The sequence below is a fragment of the Pundamilia nyererei genome, unplaced genomic scaffold, assembly GCF_000239375.1.
Source record: "Pundamilia nyererei isolate P.nyererei 1_Seehausen unplaced genomic scaffold, PunNye1.0 scaffold00045, whole genome shotgun sequence".
Lineage (NCBI taxonomy): Eukaryota > Metazoa > Chordata > Actinopteri > Cichliformes > Cichlidae > Pundamilia > Pundamilia nyererei.
Genome location: NW_005187446.1, coordinates 670,386 through 692,024, shown reverse-complemented (window position 1 = coordinate 692,024; position 21,639 = coordinate 670,386). Strand labels below are relative to the sequence as shown.

The window sequence follows — 21,639 nt, the reverse complement described above, 5'->3', positions numbered from 1 at the left end:
AAGTGTTTATGTGTTTACCAAAATGCATTTGTAACATATTTTGTAAAGTGAAAGTGTTAAATTGCTCTTATGTTGTGGTTTATTGCCCCACCCTGAACTCACACCCTGAAACTCCCATTCCACAGCTCCACACAGACACTGAAGTAGGCAGTCCTCTTTGTACTGTGTTGCATTTAGCTTTTTTTAAATATTTACAACACTAAAATACTGCGTAAACTTCATGTCCATGTCACTTACTGTGTATGACTGTCTTTGCTTGCTTGACCTCTTTGCAAAGGAATCCTGATACCGTTGTTGACTGAAGCCCAAGGGTACATTTGGCTCATGTTGGCCATAACTTTTAAGCAATGTGAAGGGAGCGTGGCGCGACTCCAGCTCTTCATGACTAAAAGGGAGTGCAAGATATTTTTTTTCCTTTGACTCTAGAGCCGTGGTGTTGCATGCAGATTTCTGTTTTTGCGACATAATGATTTTGCAAAAAGCACTCAGTGCCAGCATCATGCCTCAACAGGCACGGTTCTGATATTTAGGAGGGCAAATGTGCAAGCCATGAAAGGGAGTGTGTTCAGATTTCAAGAATCGCTGCACTCTGGGAGAGACAATGACCCGTGAAACTGTCGCTATCCAGATTTAGCTCTAATAAGGAGTTCATGAACAGACCCTGCTATATTTAGAGTTCACTTTCTCTCATTTATCTGGACTTTTAGGTGTGAAATTCTTCTTGATTTGGAAGCAGTTCAAAGCAAATATTTGATCTGATAGAGAGTCAGCACTTTAAGGTAAGCGCTTTACCTAACAACAAGAGTTTGTCAATCAAATAACCTTGCACAGAGACCATTGTTTAGGCATGCAGACATACAGGTAATTGACAGTCCTGAATAGGTGTGGGCTTTCCTTGTGTACTTAACAGAAATGGGAGTTAAAGGTGTAACCATAGAGAGTATGAGAGGGAGGGGTGAAGTGGAGGTACAGGCAGAGGGAGAGTCACAGAGGGTGGAACTGACAGAGGGGGGCGAGGCTGTCAGGAAAAGGGAAATGAAGGAGTAAGCAAGATTGTGCCTGCAAACACAGACTCACTCTCACAGAGTGCAGCTAACATTACCAGCGGACAGACATGGTTGCAGAGAAACTGGAGGAGGAAACAAGGAGCGAGTGAGGAAAACAACAAGCCATCAGCAGCCAACCTTGGCCACATTATCTTTCTCATCTATATACGGAAATCACTGGGTAATTTATAAGCCTCTCACTCTGTGTGTGTGTGTGTGTGTGAGTGAGAGGAGGGGGGGATCTGCTAAGCTCACCACCATCATGCTGTGTCCTGCTGCTGTCAGTGCAGCTGCTGCGGCTGTCTGCCTGCTGGCAGTGCTGGGCCTAGGTCTGTCTCTCCCAGCTGAGGACAACTCGGAGGCAGACTTCACCCTCTGCAGCAACTGCTTCTACAGACAGACGCCTCCTCGGGGATCCTCTGCAGGGCCGCTGCTGCGCCCACGCTGCCACAGGCTGCCGGGAGGGCAGACGTTTGCCACTCTGTCCAGACCGACCTGTGACACAGCTGTCTACTCTGCCTTCCATCTCCGCCAGGGATGGACTGAGAGGGAGGGAGAGGAGGGGAGAGAACCTGTGGTAAGAGTTCATCTATCACATTTCTTAAAGTAGAAGTGCTTAGTTTTAAAAGATTAAGTTATAAGTAAAGAAATGTGGTGGAGAGTAACTAAGTACATTGTGTGAGTGGTAACCACTCAATTTTCTAATAAAGAAAATTAAGTAAAAAACGCAGAAAATTGAGCCCTGCAAAAGATTGGTGGCGTGTCCAAGGTGTGCCCAGCCACCTGCCCTGTGACAGCTGGGATATGCTTTAGCCCAACCGTGACCCTGAATTGGATAAGCAGAAGAAAACGCAAGGCTGGATTTGATGGCCACCCCTTAAGAGGGGCCTGTAATGACTATTAACTCTTTGCAGTTGAAGTTTAGACAAATTTCATCTCTAAAAAACTTTCAGGTGTTTACATCTGAATACCAGCTCAGTGCTGAATTAATTAATTAATTAATATTTCACACAAAAAAATCATCATCGGTATAGAAAACATGATTCATAGGAACATTTATGTACAGAATGCATTCTTACATATTACATATGTCTTACATATTGTTATTTAATAGTCAAACTAAATGTTAGTTTTTATATCTAAATTTGAGCTGACACACTGGAATTAATCAAACATAACATTCAACCACTAAAATACATTTTTCTCTTCAGGAAGGCAAGTAAATAACTGCAATTTGGCATCAAAAATAATAACATGTTTCTATCTTTTTTCTGCTTTTTTGCAAAATAGTAAATTAGAGAATTTATGAATGACAACAATAATGATATTTTAACATTGGATTGACCATTAGGAAACATAAGAAATTATTTTCGTAATTACAATGCTGTTAATTTAGGGCATCTGTGGCATAAACCTTATATTGGTTGGTGATCTAATAACTTTGTTAAGCACTCTACTTGGAATACTTTATCCCAGACAATAGAAATAATCTGGGATAATAATAAATAAGAAGTAGTAGTATAAGAATAAGTCTGGGGATAACTAAAGATTTTTAATGCAGAGCCTTTGAATAATACAAGTGTATTCAATATAAAATAAAACACCTATTTTTCAAACATTCAGCTCTCAGGTCAAACAAAAAGTTTTTTTTAATTAGGAAAGGAGTCTGATTATTTTTTCCACATTAAAAATCATTTGAAAATGGAGCTTAAAGAAAATGCAAACAATATAAATTTAAAAGATGGATTGGATCTTTATCACACTGATAATTATCAACACTGAACAGCTGGGCACACAGAAACAGGAATTAGAGATGTTTCTGTTATTGTTGTGTCCTTATATGGGAACATTTAAAAATCAGAGTGCATAGATCGAAGAGTTTGATGGACTCTTTCTTAAACTGCTGGTTTTGGTTCTTTTTCTGCCAGACAGAGCAGGAAGAAGACATTAAAGTGGCAGCACCAGCTCTTCTCAGAGGAGGTGTGGATCCATCTCATTCTGTCTCGCCCACAGACTCCCCTTTTCACCACTGGGATTCAACAGTCACAACACTGGTCCAGTCAAGCGTGTCTCCCCAGTGCAGCACTGTAGGGGGTGATCTCTACATCCTTACTGGAGCGGGAGGACTGGGGGCTGCTGAGGATGGAGACGAGGAGTGTCAGACGAAGCCGCTGTGGTCTGCGGCGTGCTGTGCTGTCCCGCAGGGGAAGGGTGGCTTCAGCGTTGGGTTAATCAGAGAGACGCAGGAAGGGGTGAGGCAAGTGAGCGTGAAGGAGCTGGAAGACATGCTTGGATTGGCAGAAATGTTCTCTGAAGGCTGCGGAGGAGGAGATGGGAAAAGTGTTGAAGTCGGAGTTGGTCTCCACAGTGAGGGACTTCCTGGAAATACAGATGTGCAGACAGACATTCTGGAAAGCCGAGAGAAGTCGATAACTAAAGAACAGGCAGCTAATTCTCAGTCAGGGAAAGCTGATGGTGCTGACGCCATGCAGGAGACTTCAGCAGATGCAGCAACTTCTGAGAGCAGCAGTAATGAACAGGGTGATGTGACACGTTCAGGAGCTGTCAGGTCAGACTCCGACTCCTCAGCTGAACATGAAACTGCTGAAGAGACGGACACAAACTCCACCAGCACTCTGGTCTCCATCCTCTCCACCACCTTCTCCATCTTCAAATTTCCTCTGCGTCCTGTATTTTCTACAATCACACAACTACCTGGACAGGTAGCTCTAATAGCTCTCTAATAGCTCTAATGTGTAAACATCCAAAAATATACTACACAAAATATAAATATAAACATAATTTAAACTGAGTTGCCCCTCTCACCATACTAACAGTTATTTTCTCTGTAAAGGATGTGCAGATATTAAGAGGTTCAGACTCAAAGATGTTTTCTGGGAGTATATCATACACTTCCATAGAGTCGAGTCTATATTAAGGGAAAGGTGCAATACTGGGTCCACTTTCCCATAAAGCATTACTGAGACTTCATGGATTGCCTCGCCACACCCTAGTTTGTAAAAACATCATTGTTAACATCATGATTTTGTCAGACCTCTCAGATCCACATTCCAGACACGTGTGTAACACATGTGTGACAATTGTTTTCACAGACTGGCTAATGCTCCCTGAGACTCTCTAATTTCACTAGTTACAAGCAATCCTTGAGAATTAAAAGATATTATGACTTTATATTCATTAAACAGTATAATGACCTGTGGTTCTGATTAATGTTTTCAATAGGAAAATAAAACCATTACAAATCATTAGAAATAGACAATTTTTGTTTCTACATTTGAGCCTCGGGTTAATAAAACTGTCTCAAGAGTTTGTGTTATGTATTAACCTGTTATGTATTAACATATTCAGGTTCAGAGTTAAATAATAAATCATCTCATTCCAGTCTGCTCCGCCCGTAGACTGGAATGAGGTGTGGTGTACAGGTGGTGTTAATTCTAGGTGTAGTACATTGCCTCAAGGCTTTCTGTCTTTTTGTTGTTTATACTTCTTGCAGTCACACTGTGAAATCGACTCACTATTCTTATCTGCGTTCAGGTCACCTATGTTCTCCAGGAAGACCTCGGAGTTCTCTCTACCCTGCCTGGAGAGACCTTCACCCTGTTCCATCTACTGACCTCTGACCTCCTCTCCTGGATGGGCACAGCAGGAGAAATGCTGCTAGGTATTGGGGAGACCTGCTTCTGTAGTGTTTATTACTGCACCTCCTCTATGATGGGGGAACTGCTGAGCAGCTGCCACACTGGGGTCACTGGTCTGGGCACCCTAGCTGGAGACACGGTGGGGGTATTTGGTGAAGCTTTGGATAATGCTTGGTCGGTGACCAAGTTCTTTGGAGGGCGGCTGTGGGAGCACAGTGAGGGTTATGTGGGAACAGTGATGTCAGAGATGGGAGGTCAAGCACAAGCTGTAGGAGGAGGTTTTGGGAGACTGGTATGGAGAAGTGGGAAGGGAGTGATCAATGTGTGCAGGCTGGGTGGAGGGGTTATATTTGGAATGGTTGATGTAGTCTTTGGGGGTGTAAGAGAGGCCTTTGGGCAGGAGTCGAATGAAGAATGAAAGAAAAAAATAAAACTCAAGATGACACCTTTAATAAACTTTAATAAAGTTTCAGTTTTGGTTTGTAAATTTCTTCCAGATATGAATGTGTGAAAAACTAATTAAAGATGATGTAATTTGATATGCCTTAGTTGTTACAGATGGTTTGCTGGATTTATTTTTGAAATAACATAGTGGTGGAGTAAATTTCACTGCATTTCTTACACTGTAGATCTTACAATTCACTGTGGAAAACTAGCTGCCCAAATAGTCTGCTGTACTTGAGAGCTTAACCAACTGTGATTTGAATAACACTGTGCATACTCTGCTTTTGGATGTAATTACTCAAGACAACTTGTGTGATAACTGTCACATCTGTAAATCTGAATAAAAGAGTATGCTGGGTTACCAACATGACATGCACCATTTCCTTGGATTCTCTTAATTGAATATTCTTGTTTCCTTCTTCCAGTAGTACAGTTTGACACATATATGTATATTTACCCAGTTACCCAGTCATATTATACTTCTACTGCAAACTGTATTTTTAGACAGTAAAAAATAACAGAATTTTACAGATTAAACCATGATGATGTTGGTAATACGTTTTTACCAGTTCAGTAAACTGCTGCTTTATTATACTATTATACTATATTTATTATACTGCGTTATTTATACTAAATGACGATGAAAGCAAAGCTAATATATAACCTAACCTGCAAGATGACTCTCTACCACAGACAAATTTTTATTATCGAGGGCACATGAGATATAAAACATTTGTTATGCCTATTTGCATGCAAATATATTGTTTTGGTGTAATATATATATCAACAGACATTGTAGTGATTGAGTATAACAGTCCAAATAGCAACATCTGGAGGAAGGAGCGCGAAACAATCGAGTACCAGGGGCTAAAGGTGGAAGGTAAAGTGTAAGAGTCATTATGTGTGTCAATGTATTTTAATTTGAATATATGTGTGTGTGTAATTAAATTCAGTCAACTGATTGTAATTTCTTTTTTTTTTAAAATAAATACTTGCTTATTATCATTTTCTTACTATTAGCTGATTTGATGTAATAGTTATGTACTACAACTACTACTACTACTAATAATCATTATCATCGTCATCATACTTTAACTTTTTATTAAACTGCTTTTAAATTGCTTTTATTAGCAGTTTTAACAGCTTTAACAAGACTTTTTAAATGCAGGTTCTTTAATTTTTAATTTAATAGCTTTACACAGTGGCGTTGCTAATCTAATGCAATCTAATCTAATCACCGATCGGTGATTAAAATACCTTCAGTGGTAGTTGTTGCTGATCTGTTCTCGTCAATGGGTTGTAGATAACATGACTTCCGTTTTGTGCCGGAAGCGACGGCTGAAACCCGGAACTCGTTGCAGTTTCATTGCATCAGACGGGCATTCATGTGGCTGTGTGTGTGTGCTAACTGAGCTGACGTCTCTGTCTGTTTCATTCAAAGGTACGCAGGACTCGCTTTAAAACATTTTAATAGCAAGCCTCAGGTTTCTTAGACGCTTACTTTCTGGTGAATTTAAAGTTGTGGCAGCTTGAATAAAGGTTTATTAAAGTTCACGCTGGAGCTGCTGAAGAAAAACTTCTTTCAGTTTGACTCGTTGGCTTAAGCTAACTAGCCTGCTTGCATGAGTTTTCATCAGTCTGACAGGTGCCACGGCTCAGAGCTGCAGAAAGTGAAACAAAGAGCTAACGGGCTAGCATACCTATCCTTTTTAAAGCTAATCTGATACCCACTGTGACATGTTTAAAGCTGATTTTATTAAATATGTTTAAAACAGTTTGCTTTAAAAAAACCCCAAACTTAACACACCTTCTGGACATGCCCCTTGAGTGGCATGAAGTTTGGCATAACAGTGTTTCTGCCAGCAAACACACCCATCCAGTCTGATAAGGAAATGCTCAATTACAGCAACAAAATGAATGTTTCTCTCTTACTTCATGCAACCTGAATGTGTCTTCACCAGAGATGACCACTCTCTACGTGTCTCCTCACCCTGATGACTTCAGGAGCCTTCTGGCTCTCTTAGCTGCAGAATATGGACCGTCCTCCCGGCCGCAGATCATCACAGAGGACCCTCCTGCATCTCTGAACGCCCGCTCCAGACCAGCCCTGGTGCTGGCTGCCGCTGGGGATGGTGACTCTCTAGTGAGCGGGGCCACTGCTGTGTCATGGTACTTAGCCTTTCAGGGAAAGAGGGCTGGTCTGGATGCTAAGCAGCAGAGCCAGGTGTGGCAGTGGCTCAGCTTTGCAGACAATGAGCTCACCCCAGTGTCGTGTGCTGTGGTCTTCCCTCTGATGGGGGTGACAGGAGTGGATAAGAAGGTATTTAAAGCTTCCTTGGACCTGAACGTGTGTCTGATTTGTTCATGTAAAAATGTATTCTCCTACTCTTTGTGCATTCTCAGCTCCAGCAGAGTTCCCGTGCAGAGCTGATGCGTGTTCTTAAGGTTCTCGATCAGGCTTTGGCACCAAGAACCTACCTGGTGGGAGAGAGCATTACCCTGGCTGATATGGCTGTAGCTACAGCGGTTTTACTCCCCTTCAAATATGTATGTGTGCTGCGCTACACTTTCTGTCTAACAGGTTTTTCTGCATAGCTTCTGAACAGACAAGCTTTATTATGCTTTTATGAATACTCAGGCATTGGAGCCATCAGACAGGAAGGCTGTAACGAATGTTACCAGATGGTTCACGACCTGCATTAATCAGCCACAGTTCCTGAAGGTACTGGGGGAGATCGTTCTTTGTGAAAAGATGGTCCCAGTCACACCAAAAACAAATGCTGCTACAAATGCTGTTAATGGCAGTCCTGCTGCTGACTCTCCCGGCGCTCCAGCAAACGGTTAGGAACTTCAACGAATCACTTGATAAGTATTAGCAGAATGTAATGTACAGTATCTCATGCCATTGTGATGTTTCCTCTCTCAGGCCCACCGAAGACGGAGGCCCAGCTGAAGAAAGAAGCAAAGAAGAGAGAAAAGCTTGAAAAATTCCAACAGAAGAAAGAAATGGAAGCAAAGAAAAAGACACAGCCGCCATCTGAGGTATAAATACGCAACATGTACAAAGAGAAATTCATTTGTGAAGTTTTGAAAATCGCAAATATCCATGGTAAATCATCTGTTCTTATGTAGTGCTTTTCTACTCTACTTGAAAGTGAAAGTGATTTATATAACATATTAAATTCATACAAGCACTTTCTTGTTTTTCTATTTTTAGTCCTGCTGTGTTCTGTCAAAATTATGATCTCAATGCACTGTGATCAGCTGTATAAATTCTCCATAGACTGCTCTTGTTCAGAGCTTATCTGTTTATTTCTTCATTTCTGTTCATGCCATTTCAGTTATTACATTGTCATACTGTACACCACATACAATGTCTAAGGCAGGATATGGGGGGAAAAGGGGGAGGAGGGTGATAGGGGAAGACGTCATAAAAGGACAGAGTACAATTTATCGCTAACTGCCTCACCTGTAAGAAAAACAGAATGTACAGAACACAAAAATTTGAAAATGAAAATTCGAAAGGGTGACTCTGAGCTAGCCATCTGATTTGTAGTTGATGGTAACACAGTCACTGAAGACATTACTATTTCAAAGTCTCTCGTGGTTTTTTTTTCTTCTGCTTTTTTTTTCTCAGAAAAAGGCCAAACCTGAGAAGAAGGAATTGGGAGTGATTACATATAACATCACCACCCCTGCTGGAGAAAAAAAAGGTGAGTGTTCACTATGCTTGAGTTGATTTGTGTACTGTAAGCACATTCCACGTAACTTAGCGTTCGAGTGCAAGCTTCCTTGGAGCTTGCACTTTAAAGTTACCTTATCTTAGTGACCACAACCTGTAAAGCGGATGCCACACCTAAGTTTCAAGCTGTTTAATTTAAACAGAAAATAAAACAGAGGAAATGGCCGGGCAAAAAAAAGTGGAACAAATTAGGGTCAGTGGGCTGTAGGACCAAGAGCTTCTCTCCCTAAACGAATGAGGTAAAAAAGTAAACCAACAAATAAAACTGCAAAAGACAGTCTACCAGTACTTCCATCTTAAAAGAAAAAGAAAGAAGGAAGTGGAGATCTGAAGATGCTGGAGAGCTGCTTGGTCTGGTAGAACAAGGTCCTTTAGTTAGAGGCAGAACAGTCATTAATGACTGGACCTGATAAAGAGGGAATTGACGAGCAAAGTAGGAGAGTAGGGCAGGAAAGGGGAAACAACACTGACAGGTCTGTTGGCAGCAAAACAACAAAGACTGTAATATCTGAAAAATATGCAAAGTTCAAACAGTGTGGGCTAAAAGCATTACAAGTGTGACGTGTCTGATACCAAAAGCACATTAAATGATTTAAGCTGTGGCCTAGTATTTAAAACTCCCCACTGTCAATCAAGTTAGTTTATAGAGGTGTGTGTGTGTGTCTGCACTATGTCAGTAAAGGCTTTTTAAAGGCAGGAAGTAAAGCTGGATAAAATAGACCCTCCTGCTGTCTGGGCACGAGGTCCACGTTAATGGTACCACTATATTCCTGAGAATTGATTGATCAGTGGGTGGTAGTTTTGTACCAATTGACCCCCTCTCTTGAACTTAACTTCCTTTATAACATGATGGATCTGCAGCAGAAGTTACCATGGTGATGCGCCATCCCATCACAAGTTAACCACTGTCATTACCCAGAAAATCCAGGTTTAACCCTAAAGTTGCCTCAGTAAGCACCAAATCCTGCTTTGTAGCTCAGGCCTGTGGTCACGCCACAGTTTTTAGTTTTTAGATAAATGTGGACATTTCACCAACTAGGTGCTGTGTAAAATAAAAGACACATAGGTTAGACAACCACAGTATTCTTTAGATTTAGGGGAACAGATTCTAGGCTTCAGGATTTGATATTCGTATGTATGCTAGAAAGCTTAACATCCAAGTGTCTTCATACTTCTCATCGTATATTATGTGTGTATTATTGTGCTTTGTTGACCTTTACGTTTAGTCCTTCAGGGTTTTGCAGCTTTTTTTATTCATTAGAGGTTTATTATTCCACTGAGTGATGACGTGTTTTAAAAAAGTGCACCTTCTTTTCAGGCTGTGATATTAGTAGTTTTTTCAGCATTTCACTTGAGTGAGCTTCAGATGCTTTATTGAACTTTTTCCTCACCTTTGCTGCCAGATGTTGTTAGTCCACTTCCTGACTCCTACAGTCCTCAGTATGTGGAGGCTGCCTGGTATCCGTGGTGGGAGAAGCAGGGCTTCTTCAAGCCCGAGTATGGGGTAAGTCCTCAGATATTATAAAAATGGTCCTGAATTAGATTTTTAATTGATAATTTTAGCTTCAAATAACCTGTCTGTCACTATATTCTGTAGAGGAAGAGTATCAGTGAGGAAAATGCTAAGGGCATCTTCATGATGTGCATCCCTCCACCTAATGTGACAGGATCACTTCACCTGGGTCACGCCCTCACCAACGCCATCCAAGACTGTCTGACCAGATGGTAATTTAATAAACTGTAATTCTTTTGTTAACTGATGAAATTTCTCTCTGCTAATATGTTTGAGCTAATCTCCCATCCGGTCTGTGCAGGCACAGGATGCGAGGTGAGACCACCCTGTGGAACCCGGGCTGCGACCACGCTGGCATTGCGACCCAGGTGGTGGTGGAGAAAAAGCTGATGAGAGAGAAGGGCATGAGCCGTCATGACTTGGGCAGGGAAAACTTTATCCGGGAAGTCTGGAAATGGAAGAATGAGTAAGTAAAAGAAGTAGCAGGAAAAGCGAAGATTTAAACAATCTTAAATTGGAAAAACACCACAATATTTCTTTTTATCCCTTGTAGGAAGGGAGACCGGATCTACCATCAGCTGAAGAAACTGGGCTCTTCCCTGGACTGGGACAGAGCTTGCTTCACTATGGATCCTGTAAGGTTTCTAAAATCTTTGATGTGTGGGAAATTTTGTGTTCAATAATAGTTAAAAATAAAATGTTTCTGTTTACCTGGGCTCCTCTAGAAACTTTCCTATGCAGTCCAAGAGGCCTTTATCCGCATGCACGATGAGGGAGTGATCTACAGGAGCAAGAGGCTGGTCAACTGGTCCTGTACACTGAACTCTGCCATCTCTGACATAGAGGCAAGTCACTCTGCGTTAAGCAGTGTGTCTCATTTTCGGGACCTTTTTTCACCACAAGACAACTGCAAGTGGGGGGATATTGATACACTGAGATATTTTCCATGGCAACATTGGATCAATACAGGGACAACAAATATTGATGTTTAATGAAATATTTAAAATACTTTTGGAATGATAAGAACAGCAGTGCTCAGGGTGCACCACACCCTGAGGTAATGTTAGCCGAGAAAACTTAGATTAAATCGGCTGAACCAAAAAAAACAAACATCCGTAAACTGACAAAACTACCTCCTAATTCAAGACAAGCTAAAAGCTCAGTCACACAAATAAAAACGTGACACATCTACAAATAAATTGGTGGCTACCTGGAGGTTAAATTGAATTATTTCACATTCTGGCAGATTTCAACTTGTGATGACTAAATGGTTGCCAAGAGGTTGAGGGTGTTGCACAACCATATTTGATCGCAAGCTAATTGCACAGGTGTCTGATAGGAGGTGAGCTTTGTGTAAACAGTTGCAGTCTGACTTGGACTGACTGCAATTTACAGTTGAAAAAAGGGTCATAAATTGCAATATATATTACTTTAACATTCAACATATCGATAAATGTCGGAAGTCACACTAATATCCTATTGTGAGTTAAGTATTGTGATGTTGCATTGGGGGGTGTCTGGCGTGTCCCACCTCTAGCCACAGTGGTACTCATACTAGGATGGACATTCACAGACAAGTATATAAAGAATATAAATGGAGCTGTCTCACATGCATCCGCTGGATTTGCTAAGCTCATTGAAACATGATTATATTGTGAACTCCCCCATGAACAGTTACCCTGAGGAAAAAAATGTACCAAGTCTGGTGCACTCTGCTAAAATAAAACTTATGCCAAACAAATGATACCACCCCAACTTAATAGGGTGATCAATAATAACTAACCAGGCGGAAAGAGGTTTAGTGAGAGTTAACAAAGTTATCGAGTATGGGTTAAAGGTTTTACTGTTTTGCAAAAAAATAAAATAGGCCTGCAAGCAAGATGCTCTCCTGGAGGTTTTTCAACTTGGACTCAGACAAAAAAAGGTTACAGAACAAAAAAATAACAGTCAGGAACATGAAAGCCCTTCTAGGTGCAGTTAATCTTTCACACCAGGCAACACGCAACCCTAACAAACAAGGAGGAGGCACAAAGCAGACTGCCCAGTTTTTGAAATGGCTGTCGTGAATTACTCTGTTGTGGATGAAGCAGAAGAAAACAGGCTGGTGAACAGTAACAGGGGTCTGCACTGACTTGTCAGAACAAATTAGTAACCGCACATAAGAGTGAGTACGGCGATCTGTGGCTGTGACAAAGAGGAAACTTCAAAGCTGCTCCTTTATGAAACTATATGATATATGTCAAGGTCCAGATACATCACACAGAGCCCAAAGACACCATCAGCATGCCTTTACATGCAGGTGTACACAGACCTGCCCTCACTCATTTCACATTTATTGGCTGCTACTACTACCTTGTAACCTTTGAAGCTCTTTCCTGAGCTGAGCAGGTTCTGTGATATTTCACGCCTGCTTATAGAACAAACTGACTGGCTCTGCATCAGAAGATAGTGAGGATGGTCTCCACCTATGCAGCTACTCGGTTGCCAAACGACATCTTTATTGATATATGAGGTGTCAGACTAATTGTTAAGGGTGCTAGGAAGGTTGTCAAATGTTGTCGTCATGGGGGAAAGAGATAAAAGTTCACCCATCTGAAGTCCTGATTAGTAAAGTCAATGAACAGTATTAACAGGAGATGAAGTTTGTTACTGTTGCTCCATTTCTAAGCTACAGTTTAATATTAGTTTGAGTGTATGGATGTTTATTCCATAGCCAGATATTGGATGTGGCGTCTCTTAATGATCAAATTAACCATCATAATACAGTACAAGTGTTATGGTATGATATCCCTGAGCTCGTGCATTTCATGGCATTAGATGTGCTTTCCAAATATGGTAAATGTGGCGTGAGCACTGCAGCTCGCTCTCATAATGATGTGAGAATGTCTTAATGAAGCCGTGAGGAACATTAGCATAAAACCGAATCACATCTCGATGATAGAGTTGCATTCTTTTAACAGACTGATGAAGCAATGTTACATTAGGTAATATCACCCACTGATTACTAGGACTGGATATCAGCACAAACCTTTAGATTACCTACAGAATTATGTCTGAAATATGAAGTATTGAAAAAAGACTCTTCGATTCTTTGTACTACTTACTGTGATGAGATATTGTATCTTTACTTTGTGTAATGTGGTAATTCATGCAAGTTCCTGCTCGTGTGAATACAAAATGAAACACTTTTGCATTTAAGGGCTCTTGCTTATTTTGTTAGGCTTTTTTGTATAAATGTGTGACTGCATGAACAGAATAAATACCCTGAAAAAGGCTTCACTGATAACCCTGTTATTAGGCTGTAATGGTAACAGAGACATTTTGGCAGTGCCAGGCATTGTGTGCCCTCTTGATTAAATTTATTTTTCGGCTTTCAGGTGGATAAAAAGGAGCTCGCTGGCAGGACTCTTTTGCCTGTGCCTGGTTACAAGGAGAAAATCGAGTTTGGGGTCTTGGTGTCTTTTGCCTACAAGGTGGATGGATCTGGTATGTAAATTTATGTAAAGCAAAAAATGTTAACAAAGACACTTTGTGCTGCTGTTACGATACAGGTCTCCTTGTTCTTTCTTTGTCCTTCAGATGAGGAGGTGATCGTGGCCACGACTCGTATTGAGACTATGCTTGGAGACACCGCAGTAGCCGTTCACCCTGCCGACGCCAGATATCAGCATCTGAAAGGAAAAATGGTTCTTCATCCTTTCTGTGACCGCAAGATGCCCATAGTCTTTGATGACTTTGTGGACATGAGCTTTGGAACAGGTAGGCCTGGGGTACAGAAAAAAGATGTCATAGCTGCAGGTCTACAGTGTGCCGAGAATAAGTAATCATAACAAGTCGTTAAGCCCAGCCACTTGCCTCATTACAATTGTTCTTTTTTTTTCTTTTTTCCCTTGTTCTCTGCTTGGCCTGTCTCTCTGCACCATTTTCTGTTCAGGCGCTGTCAAAATCACCCCGGCTCATGACCATAATGACTACGAGGTTGGAGAGAGACACAATCTGGCCTTCATCAACATCTTGGATGAAAATGGCCTGCTCATTAACGTGCCTCCTCCCTTCTTGGTATAGTGTCTCATTATCGTCCTTCCCCCCTGCAGTGTGTGACACTCAAGTCACGCTTTCTCATCGTTTGCTTCATGAGGCTATCTTATTTTTCAGAATTTTTTATTTTTAACTCGTCCTTCCCTCCCCAGGGCATGAAGCGTTTTGAGGCCAGGAAAGCAGTGCTTCAGGCTCTCAAAGACAGAGGCCAGTTTAAAGAGATCAAAGACAACCCTATGGTTGTCCCAGTTTGCAGGTAAAATTTGTGCACAAGCTGGACATGGGTTGTTTTTGTTTGAGCTTCCTTTATCTGTATTCCTTTAAGCCCCATTGTGCGTGTTCCCTATCAGCCGTTCCAAGGACATTGTGGAGCCGCTGCTGAAGCCCCAGTGGTATGTGGACTGCAGAGATATGGGCAAGGAGGCTGCTGATGCTGTCAGAGAAGGCAGGCTCAAAATCATCCCTGACCACCATCTCAAAACATGGTTCAACTGGCTGGACAACATTAAGTAAATACTGCTTCCTGGTTGTTTATTTTTTAGTTTTAAGCTTTTAGTTTAAGCATTTTGACACTTTTGGTTTCTGCAGTTTTAGGCATTTAAACAGAAATCTTGAGAAAAGGTGTCAATTTCAGTGTAGGAAATTGACACCTTTTTGTTATCAGTTAATTGGTAGAATATTTCCTTGGCTATTTGATTAATATATTATTTAAAACAGATGAAATTTTCTCAGAAACAAGCTTGTTTAAGCTCAAAGATATTTGATTTCTCATCACACAGGAAAAAAGGAAATCAGTTAATAGAAAGTGATGAGCCAGAACCGGAGAAAGTTTAATTAAAAAAAGAATATATTACATTATCAATTATTAAAATTGATGCCAGTTAATTTTCTGCCATCGCCTCACCTATTAGTGAACAAATTGGTTCAGGTCTAGAAAGGAGATGATTATCAGAAAGTGTGCACAGAGTTCATTTTCACATCCGTCTCTCTGTCTTCTTTTTCAGGGATTGGTGTATCTCTCGGCAGCTGTGGTGGGGTCACCGTATTCCTGCTTACTTCATCACTGTCAACGATCCGTCTGTGAAACCAGGAGAGGTAAGATGACTTCTCTTTTTGTTGTCAAGGTCTGGAGGACTTCAGATGACAGATAAAAGCTGCATCCGTATCGTGCATGTCATTGTCTGTTTCCCTGATTTATTTCTTCTTCTGTTCTTTTGCCTGCAGGACATGGACGGTCATTACTGGGTGAGTGGGAGATCAGAGGAAGAGGCCAGGGAGAAGGCGGCGAAACGCTTTAATGTGTCTGCAGACAAAATTACCCTCAGACAGGGTGAGATTTAGCTGTTTTTAATTTGGCACTTTTCCGTAGCACAATTATTGTAAAGTTATCTAATAACTTCATAATGCGCCAACACACACATTTGCCTAATTTAATTAATTCTACTCCATATTCATGCAGATTAGATAACTTTTGCTCCTGCGTTTCAGACGAGGACGTTCTGGACACTTGGTTCTCGTCTGGCATTTTCCCCTTTTCTATCTTCGGCTGGCCTAATGAGGTAAAACACTGAGGTTAAATGACTTTCTTTCTGCTGACACAGACGGCACATTGTTTCAGTTGACTGAAAGAATACCTTAAGCAGAATAGAAAAGAGAAACATGGAAATGTTTAATACCTGATTTCTGGTTTCATAGTATAAAAGAAAAAACCCTCCTAAAATATTAATCATTTGGTGTTTTTCCCAATGTGTTTGTTGTCGTTGGTTCTAGAATGAGGACCTGCAGGTGTTTTACCCCGGCACCTTGTTGGAGACGGGCCATGACATCCTGTTCTTCTGGGTTGCCCGCATGGTGATGATGGGTCTCAAACTGACAGGCAAGCTGCCCTTCAAAGAGGTGAGACCAATCACCCACGACACTGACACAGCAGGATGTGATATTTGTACTACATGACTCACTGATGTTTTCGTTTCATTTTTCAGGTTTATCTGCATGCAGTGGTACGTGATGCTCACGGAAGGAAGATGAGCAAGTCTCTGGGCAACGTTATCGACCCTCTAGACGTCATTACAGGGATCTCCCTGGAGGTAAAGCCTAATCAGCCTTTAATCCACGCTCAGATACACACAAACACTTAGGCAAACATAAATATACATGCTCTTTTCTCCCATCTGTTTGGGTTGTCTTTTACATAGTCACCGTGCTCTTATGGGTCCCTTGAGGCCCTTACTCTTATATAAACTTTATTAAGCACCTCTTTCTGCTTCCAACAAGCTTTTATTGAGTCCATCAATCTCTTCACCAGCTGCGGGGAAATTGTTCAGTCAGATGAAACGGACCTGTCCTCTAGAGGGCACTGAAGGACTTGTAAACTAAGCTTAACCCTGAATGTTTTCCCTCTGAAGGTCCTTTCCTCCCTGGCCAGTTTAAACATCAGGCAGTCGAAGGAGGTCTCATATTCTGAAGATGAAAAGAGAAAATTGTTGAAAACCTCCCTCGTCCTCTTACTCTCCATCCTCTAGGGTCTTCATGCCCAGCTGATGGACAGCAACTTGGATCCTGTGGAGGTGGAGAGAGCGCAGCAGGGCCAGAAGTCAGACTACCCAAATGGCATCCCAGAGTGTGGCACAGATGCTCTCCGGTTTGCTCTGTGTGCTTACACCAGCCAAGGTGAACTTTTTACGTCTTCCTTGTTTGTCCTGTTTTCCTTCTTAGATTCCTTTTAATGACCAGTGTTTGAAATTCACTAATATACATTAATTACAAACCATAAAGCTGATCTCTGTCAATCAGAAGTAGACATTCATGAGTGTTTCAGGTAAATGAATCCCTTTATGCCTGAAAATGACTTTGGTGTAGATCTGCACCTTTTCTTTCATCAGACCAATGCTATAGTACCCACAGCTATGGCCACTAATGCCATTTTCACTCATGATAATTCTTCTAGCAGATAGAAAACCACATTTTAACAAGTATAACAAGTATACAGCTTGATTTCCACTGGAGTCGTTCTTTGGTATTGACTGAAATCTTCATTTCTGAATCTCGCAGGTAGGGATATCAACCTGGATGTCAACCGCATCCTGGGCTACCGTCACTTCTGCAACAAACTGTGGAATGCTGTGAAGTTTGCCATGAAGACTCTAGGAGACAACTTTGTACCATCAGAGAAAGTCCAGGTGAGACCAAGGGAACAGATGAAGGATACAGAACATAAACAAAGTCTGTTCCATGCTTATTGATATTCCTCGAGTTACATGCGTAACACATTTTGACCAAATCTCTGTTTCAAAACAAAACAGTGTTTGTTTGGGGGCTTAGTTTGCCATGATTTGTATTCGTAGATTGGCACACATTGACATTTGGGACATACCTGGTGCGGGGTTGTTTTGCCTGAATCTAAAGATCTCTCTTTTTTTTTCTTTTTTACACTTCTGTCGATCCTCTCAGTTATCTGGAGAGGAGAGCGTATCTGACAGGTGGATTCTGTCCAGGCTGAGCGCCGCTGTTACACTCTGTGACGCCGGCTTCAAGGCCTACGACTTCCCGACCATCACCACCGCCATCTACAACTTCTGGCTGTACGAGCTCTGTGACATCTACCTGGTAAGGATCTTGTAGGCGACTGAGCAGCCCAGAGTCTCATGAAAGTTCCACTTCCTCCTTATCTTTTCCTTTCTCTCGTCTTGTTTTCTAGGAAAGTGTGAAACCAGTATTCAGTAAAGCAGAGGAAGACAGCACGAGCCAGAGACAAGCCCTGGTGTGCAGACAGACCCTTTACACCTGTCTAGAGGTTGGTCTACGCCTGCTGTCTCCCTTGATGCCCTTCGTCACTGAGGAGCTCTATCAGAGGTTACCACGAAGAAAACCTCAGAGCGATCCTCCCAGCATCTGCGTCACATCATATCCCACCACCGAAGAGGTGAGAAAAAGAAGGGGGGGGGCAGCTTGTGCTGAATCTTACTGATGCTCAAATAGCCTTAAAAAGTTTTTTTGTGGAGAGTGCTGTTTTGTGTTTTTTGCAATTATATTTTTCCCTGTGATTTGTTGTAGTTCTGCTGGAACAGTGAGGAGGTGGACCGCGACATGGAGTTCATAATGACCATTGTCAAGACGATCCGATCGCTTAGGGCTGACTACAATCTAACCAAGACCAGAGCTGACTGTAAGACACACAAAATAAATTCTAAAAGTGATGCTAAAAATAATTTTTAGTTCATATTTCATCTATTTTCATGTGGAAATTAACGAGCATGTCTGTTCAATGCTGTACTTACAGTTGGAAATTAGCTCAATTCAGCATGTTCACACAAGCCTGCCAGCTTCACATGGAAATCTTTTTGCACACTGCTCAGAAAAATTAAGGGAACACTTGACCTTACAGTCCCAGTTAAGCTTCTGGGATATTAATCTGTCCAGTTAGGAAGCACAAACCATTTAGAATTCACTTCACAATGGTTTGGTGCAGATGAAAGTGACAACAGGTGGACTGGAGAGGCAACAAAGACAGAGAAAGTTGGGAGGAGGGGTGGTGACCACAGAAAATTTTGCCCTCCTGGTTGAGTTTCCTGTAGTTCGGCTTTTTGTTAGTATCCTTGTCACTGCTGGTAGCTCGAGTTGGTATCTGAAGCCCGTTGAGTCCTGTTCATCCAGGGCGGTACATTCATACGTGTTATCACAAGATTAGCTGTCTTTCCCCACCACAGTCTCAACAGTGTGGAGGTGATACCTGGGGATACTAGCAGAGCTGGCTCTTATGCTGTCTGTTCTTCTCTGTGGGACAAGGAGCACTGCCAGAGCCCTTACAGAATGACCTCCAGCAGGCTACTTACATCCTCGTTTCAGATCAAACTGTTAGAAACAAAATATGTGAGGACCTGGCGACATTCACCTGATCTGGCGATCTGATTTGTGCTCACAGATCAGCTCCGTGCAGCTTGATTGGAGTTTGCCAGAGAGCACCAGAACTGGCAGGTCCACTACTGGCGCCCTGCTCTCTTCACAGATGAAAGCAGGTTCATACTAAGCACGTGACAAGCATGAAATAGTCTGGAGATGCTGTGGCAAATGTTATTCTGCCTGCAACATCATCTGTGAAGAGAACGGGATGCCAGTGGCGAGCCTGCCAGTTCTGGTTTTCCTAGGAGGATGCCAGTTGAGCTGCATGGTGCTTGGCTGTGAGCACAGATCCCACTTGTCACCCTCGTAGAGTCTGATTCTGACTGTTTGGTTAGAAACATGCGCTTGAATAACCTGCTGGAGGTCATTCTGTCTCCGCTGCACAATGGACCAGATACCGGTCCTGCTGCCAAGTTGCCCAGCTCTCCTCATGTCCCCTGGTGTCTGTCTGAGAGACACTGCAAATCTTCTTGTATGGATGTGGCCATCCTGGAGCTGGACTCACTGAGTAACCTGAGTGGGATGTAGACAGTGACTCATGCAACCAGCAGCAAGTAAAATCAGGAGGGATAGAGCGAGAGCAATGGTCTGTGGCCGTCACCTGTGAAAACCATTTCCTTTCCAGAGGTTGTCTTGTTGTTGTTTCTTCAGCAACTTTCATTTGCACCAAAGCAGGTGAACATGATTCTGTATGGTTTATAATTTCTGACTGGACAGATTGATGCCACTTAAATTTTAGGGATATTATGTTATACTGGGATGATCGAGTGTTCCCTTATTTTATTTTTTTGAGCAGTCTATTTTTATTCCACTATAGTTTTGAATTTGATGGCAGTAATGCTGCATTTTATGACAAGCAATGATTTAAAGATCTAAAGAGGGGAGCAACTGTAGTGACAGATCGAGTGGACTATAGCAACAAGAGTTTGGCCTGAAACACACGAAGACTTTAGAAGTCTCCAAGAAAAGTTTCTGATTCTCTAAAGAAGTAAACTTGCTATTAAAAGAAAGGATTAGAGTCTAACAAGCAGTTTTCAGCTACTTTACATAATATTTTCCAACCTCTCCTACTTTATAGTTCAACTTCGGCATACAGATATTGGAAAATATGTTAAAGCATTTACATACCATATGTTGTTATTATAAAATATGCTTCATTAAAATGAATTAAACTGCACACCAGTATGTAGAGGATGTGTATGCACTGAATCAGAGTTATAGCTCATCAGGAATGCACTGTTCTGATGCTCGAAACCTTTACCATCTGTATTTTCCTCTCTTAGGCTACCTCCAGTGCATAGACTCTGCAACCGTGTCCCTGGTGCAGAAATACAGTCTGCAGATACAGACCTTGTCTTATTCTCAGGCCGTCATCCCTCTGACAGCCAACCAGCCTGTCCCAGAAGGCTGTGCTGTGGCTATCGCTTCTGACAGATGTACTGTCAACCTTATGCTCAAGGTGAGGGCCAGTATAATCTGCCCTGTTCTGTGTGTATCCTTCCATCTGTCTGTTATATCAGGTGTGTGTATCTAAGTGTGTATTTTAGACCCCCTGTACTATGAATGCACGAGTGTTTTACATGTAGGTTTTCTTTTTTCAAGTTTTAAATTAGGTGAATTCCCCTGTGAATAGCCTGATAGATATGAGTAGATATGCATTTATACTATCAGGGATGCCATTTTTAAATTTGCTCCACCTGAATGGCAGTTCAGTGTTTTGTTTTTTTTTAAGTTTCTCCATTGCAGAGCAAAAATAACAGGATCAAGTTTTAGCTGCGATTCCCATTTTCACTTCTTTTCCCCCCCACAGGGTCTCATTGACGTGGAGAAGGAAGTGGCTAAGCTGATGACAAAGAAAGGGGATTTGGAGAAACAGATGGAGAAACTGAGAGAGAAGATGGGGAAGAATGACTACAAGGAGAAGGTGCCGGTGAAGGTGCAGGAGCAGGATGCTGAGAAGGTGGGAAAAGGAAATTGACTCGACAGGATTCTCAGGTTGTAAGAATTCCTTGTAAATAAGAAACTTCCTCTTTCTCTCCACAGCTACGACAGAGCCAGATTGAGCTTGAGAAGGTGAAAGAAGCCATGGACAACTTCAGGAAAATGATTTAATTCCTATTTAGCTTTATGTAAAATCTGCTTTTTTTTCATGTCATGTTAATTTTCTTTTTCCCAAGTGAATAATGGACAATACTCAATAAAACTCTTGTACCAGACAGCGGTCTTCAGGGATGTGAAGCAATCTATTAATCTAACTCGCTTGTAAATCTGTAAAGTGTTGAGCAGTCGTATCAAATA

The 21,639-nt window shown here is 41.7% G+C and overlaps 2 protein-coding genes across 2 annotated transcripts; both read left to right on the top strand.

Annotated features, from left to right (window-relative positions):
* Positions 1 to 1,009: 1,009 nt before the first annotated feature.
* On the top strand, positions 1,010 to 5,530 carry LOC102207964 (uncharacterized). Its single transcript, XM_005731850.1, has 3 exons — positions 1,010 to 1,623; positions 2,975 to 3,769; positions 4,602 to 5,530. The coding sequence occupies exons 1-3, from the start codon at positions 1,309 to 1,311 to the stop codon at positions 5,121 to 5,123; spliced, it is 1,632 nt and encodes a 543-aa protein (XP_005731907.1). The 5' UTR covers positions 1,010 to 1,308; the 3' UTR covers positions 5,124 to 5,530.
* Positions 5,531 to 6,499: 969 nt separating this feature from the next.
* Positions 6,500 to 21,557, top strand: vars1 (valyl-tRNA synthetase 1). The gene is made up of 29 exons (XM_005731849.1): positions 6,500 to 6,590; positions 7,111 to 7,469; positions 7,553 to 7,696; positions 7,788 to 7,989; positions 8,076 to 8,191; positions 8,787 to 8,862; positions 10,295 to 10,395; positions 10,489 to 10,616; positions 10,706 to 10,870; positions 10,958 to 11,039; positions 11,130 to 11,249; positions 13,782 to 13,890; positions 13,984 to 14,163; positions 14,339 to 14,463; positions 14,595 to 14,698; positions 14,793 to 14,951; positions 15,447 to 15,537; positions 15,667 to 15,772; positions 15,931 to 16,001; positions 16,213 to 16,338; positions 16,425 to 16,529; positions 16,965 to 17,112; positions 17,494 to 17,621; positions 17,893 to 18,048; positions 18,140 to 18,364; positions 18,496 to 18,607; positions 20,625 to 20,800; positions 21,152 to 21,301; positions 21,385 to 21,557. The coding sequence occupies exons 2-29, from the start codon at positions 7,113 to 7,115 to the stop codon at positions 21,451 to 21,453; spliced, it is 3,831 nt and encodes a 1,276-aa protein (XP_005731906.1). The 5' UTR covers positions 6,500 to 6,590; positions 7,111 to 7,112; the 3' UTR covers positions 21,454 to 21,557.
* Positions 21,558 to 21,639: the final 82 nt, after the last annotated feature.